Source organism: Panulirus ornatus, chromosome 2 (assembly GCF_036320965.1).
Source record: "Panulirus ornatus isolate Po-2019 chromosome 2, ASM3632096v1, whole genome shotgun sequence".
NCBI classification, from domain to species: domain Eukaryota; kingdom Metazoa; phylum Arthropoda; class Malacostraca; order Decapoda; family Palinuridae; genus Panulirus; species Panulirus ornatus.
The window spans coordinates 77,722,493-77,746,392 of record NC_092225.1 but is presented as its reverse complement, the minus strand read 5'-3'; the positions used below and the strand labels follow the sequence as shown (position 1 = coordinate 77,746,392).

At 39.1% G+C, this 23,900-nt stretch overlaps 1 protein-coding gene across 1 annotated transcript in view; it reads right to left on the bottom strand.

The window, feature by feature from the left end:
- Window positions 1-21,709: 21,709 nt before the first annotated feature.
- LOC139757464 (xanthine dehydrogenase/oxidase-like) overlaps window positions 21,710-23,900 on the bottom strand; it is a 76,686-nt gene continuing 74,495 nt past the window's right edge. Inside the window, exon 28 of the mRNA XM_071677992.1 lies at window positions 21,710-22,179. Coding sequence (XP_071534093.1) covers window positions 22,123-22,179 — 57 coding nt within the window. The 3' untranslated portion in view covers window positions 21,710-22,122. The remainder of the gene's footprint in view (window positions 22,180-23,900) is intronic.

Genomic DNA, 23,900 nt, shown 5'->3' with positions numbered 1-23,900 from the left:
CGTACGTCCTTTAAAAGTTTCCTGCTTGCACATAAATAAATGTTCTAAAGCAAGAAGATTACTTATCCCCGCACCACTTAGGCTCTGCTCATGCTCGTGTGCAGAGCCGTCGGGTCAAAAATCATAACTAACGTGTCTCGCTAATGCCATCCTTATGTACCTGTTGATTATACGTGAGCTCATCAGCTCCAAGGCGAGACGATTGGTTCAATACACATTCCTCTTTCAATGTTGACAGCCAAATTCAGGGTCCTAAGATTCGTCTTTTATTTTTTCCCGCGCGCCAACGACATGTCCTCCTCCACATCTAACCTTTAAACTAAATTCTTGTCAGTGGTTATGCGATTCCAAAACTTGAAAAAACGGCGCTATAAACGTCTGCAGTATTAACTGGTACGGTGATATCTAAATCAAAATGTACTCGTCTTAATGAAAATTCAATGCTTTGGTTTCATTCACAGAGGTCGCAGGATGCTGACGATACACTGTCTGATGCTGGAGGTATAAGACGTGGAGTTCCATAAGCTTCCATACTAGGACCTCTTCTATTCCTGGTATGTGACTTAAAAGGCGGCAGTGAAATGGAGACTTCTGCTTTACGCAGACGACTTGGCTCTGATGGTGCCGAGATGGAAAGCCTTAAGAATTAAGGTAAAACTGAAGATCATTCAGTGTGCCTCAAAGTAATGACTGAATAACGTTGACTCCATCAAGGTATCGTGTAAAGGAAAGGAAACCGATTCAGTCACATGTAACATATCTGAGCGTCGGTTAGACCCGCCATTATCGGGTGATAGTATCGCTTCAGAATTACATACCAAAATAACATGCAAACTCAAATTTCCAAGCAGGACACACTCATTTTCGATGCGAAACCTAAAACATTTCTTGTATCGCTTCTGATTCGTTGGCGTTTCGTTTATGATTGTTCAATATTGTCCAGAGTTCATCATGGTCCAGTGTTCATCATGGTCGAATTCATCATGGTCCACTGTTCATCAGGACCAGTGCTCATCCAGCGTTCAACATGGTCGTGTTCATCACTGTCCAGTGTTCATCATAGTCCAGTGGATATCATGGACCAGTGTTCATCATAGTCCAGTGGTCAACACGGTCCAGTGCTCATTATGGACCAATGTTCATCATGGTCCAGTGTTTATCATGGTCCAGTCTTCATCATGGTCCGGAGGTCTTTCTAAAAAACTGAAGGGTCGGATGCAGCTTAACGCTCCTCTCAGAACCAATACCGTCTTTGATGAGTTTAGCATGATTCGTATTCTCAGAGCAGAATACAGAGAAACAGTCGAAATATGGAAAAATGTCTAAGACAAATGGTAGTGTCCCAGAATATGTGAGATGAAATATCAAAATGGTTCATAATTAGAACAGGTCTAGACCCTTAATGAATGATCTTCCAATGGCAGTCACACGTTGTCAGATTTATCATACGTTTAGCAAATGAATGAAGTCGTTTTTTATGGAATAAATCAAATGCTGATGATACTGTTGTGTTTGTGACTAATCTCTGATTCTTTTCCACTGGTAATAATAACTACGTTAAACTCTTTAAAATCAATTTTTTGTAGTTATGAAATCATTCTATTTAATAGCGAGCTCAATCACGTTTTAGTATTCTCTCAATGTTATTCTTTACCCTGTGTTATCAATCATTTTGAGTGTATTTATGGGGATCACATTGGAAATAAGTATCCATATACACTCTATGTGCTATCTTCGGTAAAACATATGAACATATTCACGATCTTCGCATTCTGCCAAAATAAACTCAATCTATGACTAAGTTTAGGTCATGCATTCAATTGTCAGTAACAAACATTTTCTTCCTCTTGTCAAAATACTACGTTTTCTATGATATTCTCGGGTGAACTACCGCATTCAGCAGCTTGGATAATTCTGAGGCATACCTCGCATAACTTAACAATCTATAAACACGTCATCTGACTGCATCATCTCACTAACGGCGCTGTACATGATCAGTGAAAATCTACCACAGTCTATTAGTCACAGTCAGGCAGGAAAGTAAAAGATTTTTAACTCGAAATATAAGGGAAGTGTGACTTTGGAGGACGGTGTATCTTAACAACAACTCTACAGGGAGAGCTTAAGATAAATAAAGTTAACGTAAAGCATCATCTACAACGAGCTTGAAAGAAATTATATCAAAAATTCCGAAAAAACTCAAACTAATTCTAGTTCTGGGGGACAGGCTTCAAGGAATAATAAGCTGAGTGCACGACAGGAAATATCAACCTGTTATCTACACGATACATAATCATCTACATCATGGACTAGATGACATAAAAGATAATTCAAGCATCTTTCAGGTTAAATACTTGATGGAGACCATGTCCTCCACTACCGGCAAAAAAAATAAGTTGCAAAACCCACAAATACGTTGTTCTCTCTCTGCTTGCCTCACTCGGGTATATAGAAGTCCGCAAAACGATGTCAACTGTCTAAGGCTGTCATCAAGTGATGAACAACAACATTAACCTATATATGCCTGAGGAGGAGGAGGAGGAGGAGGAGGAGGAGGAGGAGGAGGAGGAGGAGGGGATGCACCGTATACTGGCCATACCAACAGTGAAATCTTCCAAGGGTTATTCATTGTTTTAATTCTATAGAGCAATGCTTCGACTACTAATGATAAGTCAGAATCTTTGGATTTCGCTTAGCCACAAGTATGTTAATGTCGGAATTACTTAATATCTGATCTTCGATATCCCATATATTCGTTCCATTATTCAATCCATCATTCACGAGAGACGTTTATACCTTCGTCTCCAGCAACCTGGAATTGGTAGTTCATTGCTATCCTTTTCCCCCAATAAATGACTCAGAAACGTTGCTTGTAGTATCAAGGGTCGAGATTTATTCTTTCTTACTCCCTTGATATCACAAAAGCAAATGCACAGGTCTTAGAATCTGCTGTCCATCATTCGGGGCTTTGGCAAATATTTTCAAAGCGTTTGTTAAGCTATTAGTAACTTGATATCAGAGCTTCAAACCTAAAGATACAGCGAATGATAATCTCCTCCCAATGACATTATCGGGTGATATAATGGCGTAACATTTCACATACATTCAGAACTAAAAGCTAGACAGACGATTAAGCCTGAGACTGATGTTTGTTGGATATTTTGCAATACAAACCACATGGATGTACCCAAATCTAGCAACTTCTTTGCTGTGAGCTCCAAGAAATACAGGCCATATGATGGAAATACAATTTTACACCTGATACTAAATCCAATGATCTCAAATCTGTGCATATCTCAGTTAGTGTTGGGTGTTCTGTAACTACGATTTCCGTCAGCAACGAAAGAACCACCTCATGGAACACAATAAGAGGACCGCAAAGTTCCCAAGGATTTCAGTTAAATATTAAATCTGCTATAATTCCATCATCATTCATTCATACAATCTTTATTTCTATTTTTTGACACATCTGGATGTTATGATTCCTTTACGTTTTCTGAACGAGTAGAGCTAGAATTCCACTGATTTTTGTACAGAATAGCCAAGGGTGTATTATACTATATGTGATGTTTCTATGCTTTGCCAATGGAATGTAAACTAGGATCAATGAGAAGTGCGTACCTTATCTTGATGACCGATTTTAAGGTTACATTGCTGTCGAGAAACATTCTGATCCCGTCCATACATACTGATAATAAATGGTACCAATGTGAATCCTACAATTATCATGAGTAGCGTGTTCAAAGATACAATTACAACGCACAGGAACAAAACTTCTGGCCAATGTGATTCATAAATCATGCCATCTGTAGCCCATAATACATCTTATTACACAAGAAATCGTGCGTTACGCACTCTAATAGAAAGACTATAAATTTTGAGTTTTACGGTGATTTACGCTCACAACCTGACACTGAAGACTTAACTCCTACAGAGTAGGGCGTTCGTTTGAGCCCAAATCTTAATAAAATATGATTATTTCCCTGAATACGAATGTCCAATAAAAACAATAATAATAACAACAGGCAAAGCAGTCGTTTTCTAATTCACATTTACTATTGTTATACAAATAACCGTGTGATAAAGATATGTTCATAAGAAAGCTTTTAGTCATTATTTTTTCTTATAATTTTTCATACATTTCGCATTATATAGGTTTATATTAGGTTAATTTTTTTTTTTATTTTGCTTTGTCGCTGTCTCCCGCGTTTGCGAGGTAGCGCAAGGAAACAGACGAAAGAAATGGCCCAACCCATCCCCATACACATGTATATACACACACGTCCACACACGCAAATATACATACCTATACATCTCAATGTATAGGTTAATATGAAAAAAAAAATCAGCCGCACGAACCTTAAACGCTATCAAATATCAGCGCAAATGCATTGCATTCATCACTTCCCATTAGTCAAGGGTTTCGTTGGTTGGGAAAGCCAATAGCCTATTCCAATCCCAGTGCAAATTTCCAATTTCACTCAGTTCTGATTGTATTCAGTCCATTCTACTTATTCCTCATTCACGCTTACGTTCACAAGTCTTTCTTTTGTAGGAAATTTCAAGTCTTAAAGGTACACTGCATAGGAAATTCATATAAATAAAAGATTGTGATGGGCTATGCACATATAACGAACTGTCAACGCCAATGAAAACTGAAGCTCCAGTACAGCAGTAATTACGTGAGTAACTGGGTGTATTTGCCTAACAACTGCTGCGCTGTCAAAAAGCCAAAGCAAATGACACTCACAAAAAAGTCCAAAACAACAATCATGTTATTGATTTAGGGACCACGTAATTCAAAGCAGTCATCCGTTTGTTTACCTTTGGGTGAATTCAACGGAGTAATACTCAGAGTGTGTGCTTATAAACTGACAAGAGTGTACAAACAAATTTCAATATAAACCCAAAGGTGATGCTATAAAAAGATATAAAAAACGAAAAAAAGCAGAAATAGTATGACAGCAATGACTCAATTAGGATGTCTACGGCAAGTTTTCCCTCGCAAATTCTCACATTATGATTTTTCCTACTTTATTACAATCTTCTGGGAGTTTTTGTATGCATTACAAGTAATAATGGTCATATACACCTTTTTTATGAGCAAAACAAAATGCCCACACTAACAATTTATATGAAGCTTAAAGAAAATAAGCTTCTGCCCTTTACCGTTGTTTTTAATTTCATTTTGCGGGTCTGATCACGTAGTGACAACACATACCATATACTGCCAGTACCTACTGTAATGCAGCTCTCATTTATAACCAAGACAGGATAAGAACACTCAGTCGGGGAAATGAAATAAGTATGGATATGTTTATCAGTGAAAAGAGACTGAAATGGTGGGGATATGGAGGCGGAAAGGTTAGCCCTGCAATGAGCACGACAGACGCAGTAAGATAAAAAAAAAAAAAAAATCGGTTCCAGTTGGACAGTTATCACTTAAGTGTGATTAAGAATTTAATTCTATTAGAGAATGTATCGTTCGTGGAGACATGTCCAATGATGTAAATGGTATCAAGCAAAGCGTAAGAAACATCTCTTAGAGTCACCCGTCTGACAACCTCCCACGATTGTTTCAGACGATCTAATTATATATATATATATATATATATATATATATATATATATATATATATATATATATATATATATATAATGCGGGAAATGGCAAATAGTTTGAAAGAAAAGAATATATATATATATATATATATATATATATATATATATATATATATATATATATATATATATATATAAAGCTTTAATTTTGTTAAAAAGAAGAAAAAGAAGAGCCAAAAGGTTTAAGACAACTCACAAGAGACCACCTCTGTACTGCGGGTCGTAGAACTGATCGTTAAGACGAAACCATACAGTCGTCGAGACAATAATCCCCCAGCGGGCAGTGCCACGGTTAGAACAATGTTTGGAAGTGAAGCTCAAAATTAAATGCAAAGAACAAACAAAAAAAAAAATACCGGACACTACCACTACAAGACAAATTCATAGCAACTAATAACGGGACTGTATGAGTACAAACCACGATAGTAGAAAAAAAGGAATACATGCAGTCCCAGTGGACGAATCACCAGAGACTGGAAGGAAGAATCAATTACTGGTGTTCTTCGTCGTAATGATGATAAAAAAAAAAAAAGCTGCACAGTTTTTATGATCGAAAGAACTTGAAAAAAAACACAACCGGTCATGGCTAGCCATACAGACTAACCCGACTAACTCCACGTAACCTGCTGATTTCCCTTGGAAATTCTCGATAAGAATTTGTACCGATTGTGCTCGCTCAGTAATAGCAATAAGGAATCATCTTCAACAAAACGTCTCTTCGTTGTATATCGACTGACTGTTATATTTCTCTCTTGTGTCTCCCTGATGATGTGATTATTACACGAAAGTGCACCAGGGAACTTATCGTGTTTTATTTTCCCCGTGGACTCATAGGAATATATATATATATATATATATATATATATATATATATATATATATATATATATATATATATATTGTCAGCGTGTAGCGGTTCCCAAAAGCAGCAATAATATACAAGTCCCAGTCGTTATAATGATGAACTACATTAAAAACAAACAATTTAATTTACATATACTTGCCAAACTTGGTGAAACAATTGGGTCAAAATATGTGTGTCAGAGGTTAGATGGCTCACAAAAAGTGTGTTGTTGTGCGTGAATTTTGTATGAGAAAATGTTTTTTTCCTTTTCTGAGAAGACGTATTTTGCGAGATAGGAGTGGATGCAACATTATCTAAGAAGTTAACTCTAATATGTTCCAAATAGTAACCCTTACCACACCCTTGAAGACTGTCCAAGTATAAAACTACCATCATAGTAATATCTGGATTGAAATTTCTCAATCAATCTGCATTTCAACTTGCATTTGGTTACCATGCAATGTTTTATAAGCTAAATAGGTCATGAGTCTTGTCCCAAATCAGCACGTCTGGGATCCACGTGGATCTTACCGACTCTCCTTTTATATAATCAATACAAGTGCTGCGTACTGCCTTTGCCTATCTAAGTGACCCTGAATCAATATAACAATTCAGCTCAGCATTCTCCAACATACCTCTGTTGTTGCAAGAGGTCACAGTGGCGAGTATGCCTCTATATTTCTAAAACAATTGTATCATACTGATTTTTTTATGTCGCTTTTGCTTGAAAATTACATGAACTGATTATAAGTTCAAAATAGTTAAGAAAAAAGATACACAACCGAGAAAGTCGATGGAATCCAGGTGGAGTCTAGGTGTCAGCGCTGATGATGGTTACAAAAAACTGGACCAACGAAAGATAAAAGCGAAAATACCCATCCTTCTACTTAATGTTCGGGACGAGAGGTTCAGAATATAGAAAGTGAAAGTGAAAAAGATCAATATGAATATATTCCCAAATGTTGCTGGTCCGCCAGCATCTCGAAACACTAGGAAGGAACCTAAGCAGTACTTTCCTAAATAATCCACTGACAGATATGACTGACATATCCCTTCTTCACTGAAGCGACATAAACCAATCACAACTTAGTATGAGGAAGTGAAGTTGGATGATATCCGCATCGAAGGCACTTGGAAATGGCACTGACACACTCTGGATAGATTAATGAGGAATACCTTCAAACAGAGAAAACGCTCTTAGTAATCTCTCCGTAGTTTTTCTCATCCCAGCATTAGCTGGGATTCTTCACAGCAACCTATGTGATTATACTTGAAATATAACAGTAAAAACCTGCTCAACATGAAGGAAATTACAATGATGAAGTTCTATTTCCAACATTTAACGGTTTTCTTTTGCTGTAATCAAATGACGTAGCCATTTCATTAAGAGGTAACGTAGGGCCTTTTTGTATTCCACTTTACTCTCTTTCTAAATTCAACCAATGGCTGGCATTTGTCTTCTTGACACAACTTTAGTCACAGACATGGGAAAAGGAAGCCGCAAGATATGATAATGGTACCTTCAGTGGAGGGTGAAAATTACTGAGCGAGAACTAACACAAGTTCTAAAAGGCAGCCTGAATTCCATTGACAAAATCAATTTGATATGAATAACATCCTTTGAAGGTTTCGTGACCCAACATGCTTTAAAGGTGTAACAGTCATCAACAGAACAATTCTGTCGCACATTAAACGATCCATCGTTTATTTGATCTATTTGACGAAATAATCACATATAATAATGTAAAACATTATCGATGACGATACAACAATCACATAACACATCTCTTTACTGAGATGACAGAGTTTGAAAACTGAAAATATACGGACATGGCACCGATGGACGAAACCGTTGTATAGAAAATGGTAGCTATTTGCGCGGTCACGGACAACTAATTACATTGGTTATTCGTCCGACACTCGGGCTAAACGGGCGAACTTCATTAAGTCATGAAATGAGATTATCTGGGTGATAGACATAGCTGCGGTCTGCACAGTACGGACGTGTCGCATGTTGGGATATTTATGTCTTTTACAGGAGTCGAAGCTCCACACTTAAAAAGTGACCATGATGTTGATTTCAGAGTTGTACTATCGAGGGGAGCATTGATCTGCAGTCAACCCCCATCCCCCTCATTCCCACGTCGCCAATGGCAGGACTACTCAAGCAATGTTTGTAATTAGAGTACGATATATCACAGAAAACAATGTTCAATCTTGACTGTCGTGGAAAGTTAAGTAGAGTACTCATACGTTAGGTTACGTCTGCTTAAGTTAGATTAAGTCAGGTTAACTGTTTCCTTTGGTTAAGTTACGGTAAAAATCACAGAAATCTGAACTACCTCACCTCCCTATCAGTCCGTATGTACCTTGATGTTCAACGTTAAAGTCGAATTATACGTTATATAAAAAAGTCATGGTAAGGGGAACCGGAATGGAAAATTGAAACTGCAGCACGTCCTTAGTCCTTAATAATTTGCATGAATAATTTTTGGAATTTAAAAATTTTTGCTCTTAATTTCAAGTAACTTCATTCTGATGTTATTCAAACACATATTATCAAATTTCTAGTATTTTCAAACGATGTCATCTGTTCTTGCAATTCAATAAATGTATTTCCATCCAGTTCGGTCAATCAGCTTGACCGTAGGACGAATAACCAGAAACCAAAACTGGTAGATGTCTGTAACCGGACAAATAAGCATTGCCTAAACGAGCTACTTGCCTCACTCGGGAATATATATATCTTCTTTTTTTTTCCTTTCCATACACATGACTGCTGGATTCGTTGATCAACCTACAGTAATAGCTGAAAATTCAAACACAAACATAATTTCTACATTGTCAAAAGATCAATTTTACTAGTACCAAGTTCATAGTAGTTGTAAGAGAGCTCATATTAGCGGTCTAATATTACGTCCTAGCCAAACTGCTCGGTCAAAACAGTCAAATCAGTCAACCAAATCTAACGCCTCACCCCCACCGCCTAGCATACTTCAATGTAACTAAGGAGCTGGCGTAAGGCAAAATAATGTCCAAAATATAGTACTGCAGTAGGAAAAAAATAAAAGTTTGACTCGGCAAAATAACACTACAGAAGAGTGGTTTTTCCTTTCGCTTTACAGGCTGCAGTATCCATTTAACATATATAAGCTATCATTACAAAGTTCCTCTCTTCATAAAGTTCCCTAACCTAATGAAGTGAAGGTCAAAAACCTGTCATTCTTGGTAAAAAGGCTTCAATAGGAGTCTGCCGCAATGTAAACGAATGACGTCACAGTCTCGGACGCTGTGGGTAAAACAGACTGGCAAGAAGGCTGATTGTTTTTCTATAGTTTGAAAGTCTTAGCTACTGCATGTTCTTAACTAACTCTGAAAGGACCTTGCAAGAAATAAGCTTAATAAACCTGGTTATACGTGACAGATATATTTCTTATAATACAACCACAACGAAGTATAACACGCTAAAAAAAAAGAAAGGTAAAAAAAAATCCAATCTATTAAGCCACGATGAGCAATGTGCACAATAGAACACCCACAGATAGTGCCATATTGCAAAGACCTCTTTGTCTTGACACAGGGTACCCAATGGCAACAGCCGCAATCTGTCCACAAAATCGAAATACATCAATCACACCTAGGGGAATGCACTGCCAACACGGTGACAGCTGTGAACAAGCAGAAAAAAGCAAGCGTCCTTGCAATCCCATCACGAGACGAATCTGATATTGATCAGTGTCGACTATCATTTTGATAACTGATAAATAAAGTTTTTAGAGGTTCTGTTGATATCGCTGTATTTTTCTGACAGTGGCTATGAGTATGCACTGCGTATAATCATTACCGTTATCATAAATACCCCAGGACCAGTTTCTACGAAAGAGTCCTAGTTCCTTTCCAAAGGTTCCTACAGCCTAAGGCTGGGCTATATCCAGCTGCGAGGAATCCTTTGACGAGACTCTTCCCTCACTGTGAATTTTCACTCGGGTTGTAGCCTCATGCAAGAGGAGTGAAGTAGCACCCATGCTCAGTGTAATACCAAAATACAGCGGGCCTACCCGTAAATCATTTTTTTTTTTTCATATACCCTATCATCTACACGTGATATTCTGACAAGGCACATCAGAGAATTGAAAATAAACAAGGATCTTTTTTAACATCAACATGTGCATTTGCAACTGTGAAGCCTTGGTTGTTCTGTAATCCTACAACTTCAGTAACTGAATACTTCTTAGTATGGTTCGCTTATTAATAGCACTAGATATAGCACACTTCCATTACACGTTATCAAAAGGTAAGTGAACAGCGTTAATGTTAACAATAAGTTTTCTAAGTTTCAACAAGATTTCACATTGAAAATATTCTCTTCAGTCCAAATAAAGTACCAAGCACTGTAGAAATCAGTAGCAATCAATTGATGCTTTAGGTGGGGGCCACAGTATCTCATTGTTAATCATGCATAATATGTATTTTCTAGTCATTAGTATTCATCATGCTTTTAATGTTTTTTTCTCTTTCTCTATGCAAAACATAAACTCCCTTTCAAACGTATGTAAAGTCTAACAGAATCGAATAGTCAAGTCAGAGCAAACCTTGTATCAGTTTGTGCAACTTATTACAACATAACTATTGATCATTCTCATGTGCAACGTATCACATCACAACTATTGGGCAGTCTTTACATAAAATACGTAAAAAGAAACAGCAAAATGAAACAAGCTTGTTTTAGAGAATGTTTAGGATGAAATGCATGGTTCCCGAGTGAAATTCGCTTTTTACACGCAGGTTACCAAACTCGTGACTCAGTTTCAAGACGCCTGCTAGTCGAACCTGGTCACTTCAAGTCAAGAAAATATACAAAGAACAATTAACACTAAAATGTTCCGCTGTGATAAATGTCCCTCAGTCAAACAAGTGATAAGTAAATATCAGCTGGTTGTGAAAGGTCAAAGCTACTAACGTCAGCATATACGACGTATGAAACAAAAAAATCACATAACTTCAAAGTCCCTACTCCATCATACAATACGAAAAATATAGTGCAGATTTTAATTAGCTTCAAATCTATGCAAATTTCAATATACCAAACTTTCTATTCCAAAATTTTCCCTCTAACAGCAGCTTGGCTGACTTTCTATAGACGAGCGACGACTGCTCACAGCCAATCAACTTAACCAGCAGAGGGGAGAAAACACTGTACACCTTACCAACATGTTCCTGTTCATATATTCCTTATAACCTCAAACTAACAAACCAAGAAAAGATAATGAGCTGGCAAGACGAATATATCAAAATAAACAACTGTGCACCTTCAAATTAAAATGAATTAATTAAGTTCACTTACCTTGGGCGATTCCGGGTGTCTCATCAAAGACCGTCGTTGTCAGAAAACTTCACAAATCACCGTAGTAAACATTCCATACACCTCAATTTATCTTTTACAGTAAATATGTAATGCTACGGGACAAAAACTCTAACGCAGGAATATCACTGACTATCTTGCAATGGATTTAATTGCGAGTGAACGAATGCCTTTTTTCTTTTTATCCTACGATTAAGCTGATAGTGGGGAGGGTTATGAAGATCAGGAAAACTTTTAGGTTGATTAACGTATAAATGATAAAACACTTAGATATCAACAGAATTCAAGAATTCCTCACGCTGACATCCAGCAGCCGGGCATATATAGACCATAACAAATCGCATATCATTCAAAGCATCAAATCTATGGTAAATGTCGGTTGTAAGGGAAAGTTAGGGGTGACTAAGTTATGTTGACTTGCAAAGTGTTTCACCTGGATTTATATCGACACGTTTTCCCTGATCCTCAAAGCCCTCCTCACTACTTAATCATTCTCGCTGGGTAAGAAAAAATAATCGTAAGAAGTGTCGAAAAGGGCGACTAATGTGACAGCAATGAGCATGTATCATTCTGGCCTACACTTCTCTCGGTTGAAAATGACAGAAGATACATGGTGGAATTTTCAGTGGTTGTCCCCAAATTTTCCGAGTTTTAAAGCTTCAAATACACACCTCTATCGTTTTCCTAGTAACCCACGCACTACTGCTCTTCTGAAGCCTTTACCTGTCTCTGCCAGAGGTGTGCGTGTTCAATGACACACGTGATAGTGGCTACATTAACCTTCCCTATCTGACGGACTTCCCAGCTATCATTACATCACAACTCGCTAATGTTACTTCTGCTTACCAATGAACATCCCAATCTAGCGAGTTAAAATACTTTGAAAAAAAAAATGGTAACGGTTATTTTGCCGACTTTTTTATGCTATATTAATTTCCCTTGCGAGAACTCAGGGATACGATGAGGTAAACATGGATTACAGTGTGGTAAGGTTAAAAGCTAAGGCCGGGGCCGTACATTTGTTGGTGGTTAACGCAAAGTTGATTGGTTTGACTAATTAAACCCAATACTGCCAAGAATTTATGATGCCGACGGGTATAACACTTCCGCAACCCCAGAAGCCCTACCGCACTAAGTCACTTGCTCATCAAAAATCATTTTATCTCGATATCTGCAGAGACTTTTCGGATCACCATTAGATTTACTCCCAGCTTTCTCTTAGGATGATTAGGTTTGCTTTGTAACCTAACTTAAATTACACTATTCTAGGCTTTGTAAGCTAAACTAGCCTACTACTCATTGTAACCTAACCTAAGCTAGCCTACTACTCTTTGTAACCTAACCTTTACTAGCCTACCATATTCCTACTGTGATTAGATTTGCTTTGTAACCTAACCTAAATTAGCCTAATGGATTTTCAAGTTCGGATTAAAGTTGAAATTTCAGGTGATGCAACTTTGTAGTATGGAAAATGTTGAAAAATTCTAAAAAGTACAAATAATGAAAATTTACTAAGCGACAAAATCATATCTGACCCACTAGTAATAACTAGTTATTACATTCTTTAAAGTGTACAAATGCAAAAGACAGTGATATTCTCAAGTTAGATTAATTGTGCCCTTAAACCTCATATATACCTTTTTCTTTCGTTCAAAGCACTTCAGTCTTAAGACTATAATCAAATCAGCAGCACTTCAGAAAAACAGTACCTTAGTTTTCACGGAAGTAACCATATTTTTCTGAGGCGTACATATCACTTTCAACCACTGCCTGTCAAAGAAAGTCCCATAATTCGGTCATGTTTTACTCCGGTATAGTGGTTACTATACACTACATTTCTGCCTCATCTTAGAATAACTATAACATATTTACTAGTATTCACATCACTTATATCACTACACCACAACCGTCAAACGAACACGCGACACAACAAGCGAGGGAACTAACTAGAAAACATGGTGCCAGATTCTTCTGACGAAAAGTAGCGTAAACACACTACTAAAGTAGCGGATCTCAGCATTATACCCTGATCATTAATCTGATACCTGGGTGGACACACAGCTTAACTGGTATTGGTGGACACAAACAGGTGAAGGGTGTGAGTGGAGTAAGGAGTCACTTTGGTTACCGGACAACAGTGACAGGTCGCCGCAGGAACATTTTTCGGACGAAGGTTAGCGTCCGGGCACCAGTCAGGCTGCTGTAATAGTCTAGCATACATACTTTTTATTGACATCTATTGTCTTACTTATAGTTAGACAGATCAGAGAACCGCATTGATTAGGGTAAACCTAAAATATTTCTTGATATTCTATTTCAGTCGTAATTGCTGCTGGTTAAGACTTGAAACTCTGACAATTGATGTAACACTGGCTCATCCACTTGCTCTGTAAACGCCGTACCTTACCTGTTTATAGTCTTTGACCTCTTTATGACACCTGTCAAGTCTATTACATAGTACTACTAAAGTCGAAAATAAAACAGCCAGTAGTCTCCAATAGTGTAGTTTATTTTCCAAGCTAAGTCTGAGTCCACATGATAGCTTACGTCCCGTTTATAAAACACACACGAGAAAGAGTGAGCAAATAACGCTAGGTATCAGTACCGCCATCTTTCAATGAATTTTCAATTCTATCTTGAAATTTTTTCATAATGACACCACAATGGAATAAGAAAGTGTGAAATAAACAATCAAATTTTTTTAGATAATGGGGACTAAGTTGCAGTGTCGGCAGACTTTGGCACGCACCGCTCTAGCTTCCCGCCATTTCTTCATTTACAAATATTTGTCAAATATTTACTCAGGCAGAAATCAAACGAAATGAGAGGTGGCATAACATTTCAGGAATATTGTATGATTGATCTTGTGTCTTCCGAAATACAGCAACCAGTGCAAAACGTATCTTGAAGCATAAATTTGAAATTATTAAACTGACGATCTGAAAATGCATGTAATGCGGTGGTGCCCTTCGAATTCCTAATGTCGAATTTGCCCATTTGCCCAATTTTTTCTTTGATTCATGTAAAGCTAGACACAAATGATTGACAAAAACTTACGTAAACTGGCAAATAAGAATTATCTACAGAGGAATGAACCCTGGCAGTTAACCAAATATTTATAGTTACGAGTCCATACAGTTTGCCTGGCATTTGCATTATAGACAAAACACGTAACCATGTTGATTGAAGCACCGACATGCCCGCATTCACTTCATACGTCACTCATCGTTATACAAAAATTTATATCAACTTTCATTTTCTCTGATAACGGTAAACTTTGTAAGCTAATTTTTACCTCTAGCTTCGGAAGTTATTCCATATTTAAAATGGCTGCTTATACTACAAGCACTTTACAAATATGAATATATATGTAAAGAATAGCTATAGACTTACCATGGTCCTCAGTGTTGTATTAACCAATGAGCAGCCTTAATTCAAAAATTTCTTGGCTCCAGCTATCAGATCTGAGTGAACATGGTATAGCTAGCCCGATACAGATAAGTACTACTACTTATACCTACCAGTCTCCGTTCACATGTCTGGTTTCCTCTTGCTGTTGCAGATTCTCCAGTGGTACTTCCCTTGATGTGTTTTCATTATAGTCTTGTTTGTTTTTCCATTGCTTTTTTACTTGCTTTGTTTGCTTCATTCTTATTTGCTTGTCTTCTTTTTGAGTTTACAAACAATGTACATCTTTATAGTTTTAAGTAAGATATTTTTCCTTTTGATTGAATTGCTTTCTTGGGTTTATACTGCCATCTTTCTTACTATTTTACTTAATAGACTTTATTTTCCCTTTTAACTTAACTGGATCCCGTTTGAGTTTAGTCTTCCTTCTTGTTTTGATAAAGATTTTTTCCTTTCAAATTAATGTTTTTCTTTCTTCTTTCAACTAGGAAATGTGTTCTTGCATCTTACTATGTTTACAGAATTGCATCATACAATAGGCTATTTTCCTCTTCTGTACCCCCTTCCTCTTTTCTATAGATTGATGAGTCATAGCCTATGTCCTTTGTTCGTTCAAATGATGAACAGCATGTTTTATTTGGTACAAGGCTTGTTTTTATTCTTAATATTGATGTTGAGTTCTAATCCCATCTTGTCCCGTAGCTTAGTTTTAAATGATGTAATTCGTGAAAACACCAGCTCAACTAGACCATTACATATTGCCAGGCTGTATGTTTTAGTGCAAATTGTGTAAGGTATTTCAGTATAATTTCTCCACCTTCATTTTGTAGTTATTGCTTTTGTCCAAAACAGTGGTCCAGTTCTTTGTGCATCGCTGCAAATATGTTATTCAGTCCATGGTTAATATCTGATGACACTGGCTCGCAATTTCACTTATTCTAGCTAGACTGATCAGCTACATCAAGCGGTAGCTCTGAGAATGGAGGTTGTGTGTGACTTAGGCAAGCAGTTGGTGATAGGTTCCTAACCTTTTTCAATATATCAAAACGTTCTGGTATACAAGCAACAAATTCCTTACACACTAGAAATTTGTGGCATCTAGACTTAATGTTAAACAAGTCTTCCTCTGAAACTAAACTGGCTTTGTGGGTCATAAGCCTAGTATAGTTTTCAAGAGGAAGGAAAATAGAAGTGGATCTGAAGACTTTCAGCTTTACACAGTCAGGATACAAGATTCTTCCCACCACAAGGAGTGGGATTTTTTTTCCAGCTCATCAGTAAGACTACAATGATCAGCTCCCTTCTTCTGGAATAGTAAGTTCATGCTTTCAAAGTCAATCAATACTGGTCTCAAGAAAGTTGAATATAGTTCATATGCATGATCTGGTTACACAGAATGAGCTCTCTGGATATATACGTATCACATGAGGAAGCAACAATCTCACAATGAGCTTTTAGTGATTACCACTGGTCAAGGAACCTTTTAACAGTATTGCCACTGGCAAGCCAGCGTGTACCTGACAGAGGCACCAGTTGCAGAGTCCTTTACCATCACTGATGAGCTTATAGATGTCCATACAAGTCCCTTATCTTAAAGAAGATCTATGAAACTATTGCAAGTTTCTCTCAACATATGATAGCAATTCAAGGTGAAAAGAATATTCGACAGACACATCTTATAAGAAGCAAGTTTGGTATGTCCTTTTTTTCAGTAACATGTATACCGACTGGTGACAGCCACATACATCTGAAGCTCCATCAGTCCCTAGTGCAAAACACTGCTTTAGATCAAGCAGTGATCACTTTAAAACTGTTAACTTAGCTAGGTTAGGCTTTTTAAGTATGGTATTGTCTTTCTTTACCTATTCACTTGTGGTTAAAAAAAAATTACCAACCTGATATAATCTGCAGGTGAAATAGTTCGTCGGTACAGATCACGGTGCAATATGAACATAGGTATACTAAAACAGTTTATATTCTTTTCGTGGAAAAAGGTTATGCTTACGAATTCTTACACCACCGCACAATATAATCGTCAGGGAGGGGGAAACATGAGAGTAAAAGTTAGTAGCCAGTAATAGTATTCTATTTCTATCGCTAAAAAATGTCTGTATGGATGTCATGAAAACAAGTTGGAAAAAAATGCGATGATGAATTGAACCAAAGAGATAAGCGGAATTATTTTTAATGTATGGGTTTAAAGAAAGCTTGAAAGATGGCTTGACAGTGTAAGAGATCAAGTTGTGTTAGGGTTGATGTGGGAATGTTTAGGAGAGTAACTTGAGGACAGTGTGGCGGATAATTGCCCTATTCCTACACCGCTGTTGATATGGACGAGGGATACCACAGGAATAGAACTACATTGCTAAGTAACTGCTGTGAACGTAGGTAGTGTGATTTAATTGGCATGACTTTCTGTAACGCTCGTGTCCAAACATCTATTAATCTGTGGGAATTTGACCGCTGTGAGTCAGAGGCCAAAAGGCAAAACAAAAAAGTACAGATCTATCACAACACGTGGCAGACCTCATTCGATAGATTTAATTACCAAGAATAGTGTCGTCTTCAAGATATGTTTTAAAGTTGTTATGTGACGTGGTTCATGGTCTTCCCCGCCTACATGAGCAGGGATGAAGGCTCAAAAGCCTAGCTCCAGTGGCACCAATTGATTCCCCAGCGTTTGCTGAAGAGCTAACTGTTCTGGTGGCCGACCCAGATGATGATCTGGTTGCCATGCTGGAGAGTCAACACACCAGTCTACTAAATAAGAAGTGTAAATCAAACACAAATTAACCATTTAACTGTTGTATTTACGGTACAAAATGTATCAGTAGAATTTACATCCTCAACTCCTAAGACAAAGAGTTCAGCAGTTGTTGCACTGTACATGGGTCATAATGCTCTGGAATAATAGTGGATCATAAAAAATACGTGAGTAAAACGCATTCCAGCGTTACTGTGAGGATCAGCAACAACCATGCCAGTCGTATATGTGGTGGTTATTTCAATATTGATATTGCCATTACACGCATGTCCATGAATTCATCCAGGGTAATAATCTTCCCTGATATCACGGTCGAGTAAGAATAATAACATGCAGGAACTTTCGGTGCGTCACTGTTTTACTTCAGTTTGTAAACAACGAGCGAGGGACAACCCTTGTTACCTTGACCTTTGGTGAATCTCGACTTTCCGAAGAAGTATCAAGCGGCTGTGCGAGATGCTTAGACTATGATCCGTATATAAGAGACGAAGGTCATGGGATAGCTATATATGTCTACTGCAGCGTACCCCATACAGCAATGACTTTAAATCTCTACTTAAATGGTAAGCTTTATAGCCATATGTAATCTGTCTCTTGTGAACGGTGGTAGTGGAACTCGTGTAGATGATACGACAGGAAACATTTCAGCCATAGGCTTATCTTTGTTATCTCCAAGTGTACTAAACGATAACACTAACACATACGACCACTTCCTGCAAAGTGATTTTTTTCCCAGTTCTCTTTCTTAATCATGTGACATTTGCACCAAACCGCATCATACAAATGTAATAAAAAAAAAAAAGGATTGTGTGTCTTATGCCAAGTATGGCGCCCTGGATATATCATGACATAATACTGACAAAAAAAAGGCTCCTATCTTTTCGCAGTCCCTTCTTGCACCAGCAGTAGCGGATGCTGTGTCCACTAGGCCACGGTTACCGACATGTCGACAGAATGTCCAGTTCATCTTTTATTTAACTATTCTAAATGCTAAAAAAGAAAAAAAGAATCCTTAGATTTGTACTTAGCAAAGTTACAGGAGCTTTAACTATTGTAACTCATACAGGGACTTTGTACAGTCGCAAAACAAAAAGGGCTTAATGACAATCTTCACAGGTCACTGGTTGTAACCCAAAAATAATAAGTTGTACTATACAATCCTACAGTGAAAATTGCTGCATATCATCGAACACTACAAACAATGTATAACATACTACTACACTGGAAAATACGAGTAATGAACAATCATTACTTATGACTTTTGGTAAGAATTCTGCCTTGATCACCATCACCTGATGGCGGACATCTAACATCACGGAGATGAACAAAAACTATATATTCTGCCTCAGTCCCTTAAGCACTGCGGTGCGACCCTTGAAGGATATGCTCAAAGATCGTCGTATCATCGTGCTCAAGTGTCTTACCGTCTGGCTCAAGGATCGTACCACCGTCAATAGGACGCTTGGTCTTAAGGCTTAGTGTCATTTTGCAGATGGAAAATGGTTACCAATAGTCCGATATAACAAAGCTAATAATTATTCCTGGGCTGACATCAAGGAAAATGGGGAAAAAAAAATCTCTTTACGTCAGAGAAAACAGAACCAAACACTACAAGGAAAATGTTCGACAAAACTCCTCTTTATGTTCAAGGGGAAACACAACACCAAAGATTACTCTCCTCAAGTTAAAACAATGTGCAAGATAGTGTCATCGTAATCATAACACTGATCAGTGGCTTACAGGATTTATATCAATCATTAGCTCATCGTAATCAATGAAAGAGGATATGTGATCATTGTATAACTTTAGGGAAGATGGACTTGGACAAGATTCTTACGTGCAGAGAAAACGGTACATGATGGAGATAGCTTATGGCCTTGGATTAGTGCTGCTGGATGAGACAGTGAAGGGTGACCACTGTTGGTGAGGCGGTGAAGGTTGAGCACAGTGCTGGATGAGGTTGTGAAGGGTGATTACTACTGGGATTAAGCAGTGAAGGGTGAGCACTGCTAGGCAAGGTTGTGAAAGATGATTACTACTGGCTGAAGTCGTGAAGGGTAAGCACTGCCAGGTGAGTTAGTGACTGGTGAGCATTGCTGTGCTGGTTAATGAAATGAGAAGTGGTAGGTTGAAGCAGGGAAGAGTGACCACTGCTGGGTGAAGCAGAGAAGAGTGGCCACTGCTGGGTGAGGTAGTGAAGAGTGACCACTGCTGGGTGAGGCAGTGAAGAGTGACCACTGCTGGGTGAGGCAGTGAAGAGTGACCACAGCTGAGTGAGGCAGTGAAGAGTGACCACAGCTGAGTGAGGCAGTGAAGAGTGACCACTGCTGAGTGAGGCAGTGAAGAGTGACCACTGCTGAGTGAGGCAGTGAAGAGTGACCACAGCTGAGTAAGGCAGTGAAGAGTGACCACTGCTGGGTGAGGTAGTGAAGAGTGACCACTGCTGGGTGAGGCAGTGAAGAGTGACCACTGCTGGGTGAGGCAGTGAAGAGTGACCACAGCTGAGTGAGGCAGTGAAGAGTGACCACAGCTGAGTGAGGCAGTGAAGAGTGACCACTGCTGAGTGAGGCAGTGAAGAGTGACCACTGCTGAGTGAGGCAGTGAAGAGTGACCACAGCTGAGTAAGGCAGTGAAGAGTGACCACAGCTGAGTGAGGCAGTGAAGAGTGACCACTGCTGAGTGAGGCAGTGAAGAGTGACCACTGCTGAGTGAGGCAGTGAAGAGTGACCACAGCTGAGTAAGGCAGTGAAGAGTGACCACAGCTGAGTGAGGCAGTGAAGAGTGACCACTGCTGAGTGAGGCAGTGAAGAGTGACCACTGCTGAGTGAGGCAGTGAAGAGTGACCACAGCTGAGTAAGGCAGTGAAGAGTGACCACAGCTGAGTGAGGCAGTGAAGAGTGACCACTGCTGGGTGAGGCAGTGAAGAGTGACCACTGCTGGGTGAGGCAGTGAAGAGTGACCACAGCTGAGTGAGGCAGTGAAGAGTGACCACTGCTGAGTGAGGCAGTGAAGAGTGACCACTGCTGAGTGAGGCAGTGAAGAGTGACCACAGCTGAGTAAGGCAGTGAAGAGTGACCACAGCTGAGTGAGGCAGTGAAGAGTGACCACTGCTGGGTGAGGCAGTGAAGAGTGACCACTGCTGGGTGAGGCAGTGAAGAGTGACCACTGCTGGGTGAGGCAGTGAAGAGTGACCACTGATGGGTGAGGCAGTGAAGAGTGACCACAGCTGAGTGAGGCAGTGAAGAGTGACCACAGCTGAGTAAGGCAGTGAAGAGTGACCACAGCTGAGTGAGGCAGTGAAGAGTGACCACAGATGAGTGAGGCAGTGAAGAGTGACCACAGCTGAGTAAGGCAGTGAAGAGTGACCACAGCTGAGTGAGGCAGTGAAGAGTGACCACTGCTGGGTGAGGCAGTGAAGAGTGACCACTGCTGGGTGAGGCAGTGAAGAGTGACCACTGATGGGTGAGGCAGTGAAGAGTGACCACAGCTGAGTGAGGCAGTGAAGAGTGACCACAGCTGAGTAAGGCAGTGAAGAGTGACCACAGCTGAGTGAGGCAGTGAAGAGTGACCACAGCTGAGTGAGGCAGTGAAGAGTGACCACAGCTGAGTAAGGCAGTGAAGAGTGACCACAGCTGAGTGAGGCAGTGAAGAGTGACCACTGCTGGGTGAGGTAGTGAAGAGTGACCACTACTGGGTGAGGCAGTGAAGAGTGACCACTGCTGGGTGAGGCAGTGAAGAGTGACCACTGCTGGGTGAGGCAGTGAAGAGTGACCACTGCTGGGTGAAGCAGAGAAGAGTGACCACTGCTGGGTGAGGCAGTGAAGAGTGACCACTGATGGGTGAGGCAGTGAAGAGTGACCACAGCTGAGTAAGGCAGTGAAGAGTGACCACAGCTGAGTGAGGCAGTGAAGAGTGACCACTGCTGGGTTGGGCAGTGATGGGTGAGTACTTAGGTGAGGCAGAGAAAATTGAACATTGCTAGGTGAAGGAGTGAAGTGACCAGTGCTAGGTGAGGCAGTGAAAGGTCTGCATTGTTGGGTGAATGAAGAGTCAGCACTACTGGGTGACGCAGTGAAGTGTCAGCAGTACTGAGTGAGGCAGTAAAGGCTCACTATTACTGGGTCAGCATACAGTGTTGCCAGCTTTGTCCGGCTGGGGACCTCGAGTTGCAACCTTTACCTGTAAAGGGAAAATGCTCACGATGTGACAACACTCATTTTGATACACACACACACACACACACACACACACACACACACACACACACACACAGATGGCGCACTACAGATAGGACGTTCCCGACACCTCCAAAACTTTGATTGCTATACATTGTGCATAAAGGTAACATTCGGAAGTCATCACCGTACAAAGAAGCATCTATATGCACCAGATATCTACGTTGAATCAAGAAATTGTGACCCCCGGAGAATCATCTATCAACACACAAGGTAAACTGTCTCTTCCTGCCCTAGCTTAGCTTGAACATGCACATACAAACATTTACTTCGTAGAAACATTACAAATGTCTTAAACCCGAGGCTCAAATTTAAAACAATTGGTCAGGAAGAAGGTAGAAGAGGAGCTGATGAATATCTCAAGCAAAAGAGAAGGAAAAGAAAATAGGGGAACAAGCATATTGGTTAAGAAAGTTTTTAGCGTAGCTGACTTAACATGACAACTGGCTGTAGCCACAGTAGTGTCTAATGTTGTCAATGCTATTGCTAACAAACTTAAGCAACACAGCTGAAGCACAGAAGAACTGTCTTTTGAGTAGATATAAGAATGACAAGCTGGAACACTATACTCCCGGAGATAACCTGCGTATTTTTGGCACTGAAGAGAATGAAAATGAGTTGGAGACACTGGAAGCAAAGCTGATATGGGGAAGGAGTATGCCAGTGATGGTAATCTTTGATATGTAACTGAATAGGGTTAATCAAGATTTAACACTAAGATAGTTTTTGCGGTAAAAAGCTACTTGAAGTTTGTAGAAATATTCAAATGTTCATTTTCCATGGGAGGGCGGGTGATGATTGTGGGGTCGGAAAAGTCATTTCTACTCATAATCCCACTGTAGATTTTGTCATTGGTTCACCAGTGTTAATGCAACATATTGTAGAATTTCAAATCCTATATATTGATCCATGATATTCTGATGTTCATATTGGTCTGCTCACATAATTGAAACTTAAAATGGTATTGCAACAAACGTGAGTACAACAAACGATCGGGTGGAGGGGGGGTTATCTATGTGAAGCCTGGTAAAATGAAGAGTGGAGAAAAGGAGTGAATATGAGGGAAATGTTGATTTGTATAGCGAATAAGTTGGTTTTACAGATGGATAAGTTCTCTGTTGATGAGATAAGCAAGAAACTGATACTAATCCCAACTGAATCTGCACCAAAAGTTTCCCCTTAATCTAAGAAGATATACAGTTTCTTAAAAAGAGTAACAATGTCAGTTTGAAAAGGTATGATGATAACAAGTGTTGGAAGAGCAGAAAAGAATACCACAAAGCTAAACATGAGCATAACCTGCATAAAAATAATGATAATTACAACAAAATGAATAGTAAAACTAGAATATATAAAAGGGAACTAAATAGACTTAATGGAGAAATCCAAATTATTTAGGAAATTAAGAGAAAATAACATGAAATAAAGCAAGAACTTTGTTAAGAAATGTGAAATACTTTAATGATATAAAAGAAGAGGATGAATGGCACATGATAAATGAGGAAACTGTGAATGCGGACAGCACACATAAGTTTACAAAGCTCTACGAAAGAATGGAAAGTTCAAAAGATAAGGCACCATTGGTATAGAACGTCCTTCCCGTAAAATACAAATGCATCATCTTCACATAACCAGGGTCAGGGTGCTGACTGCTGGATAAGACAG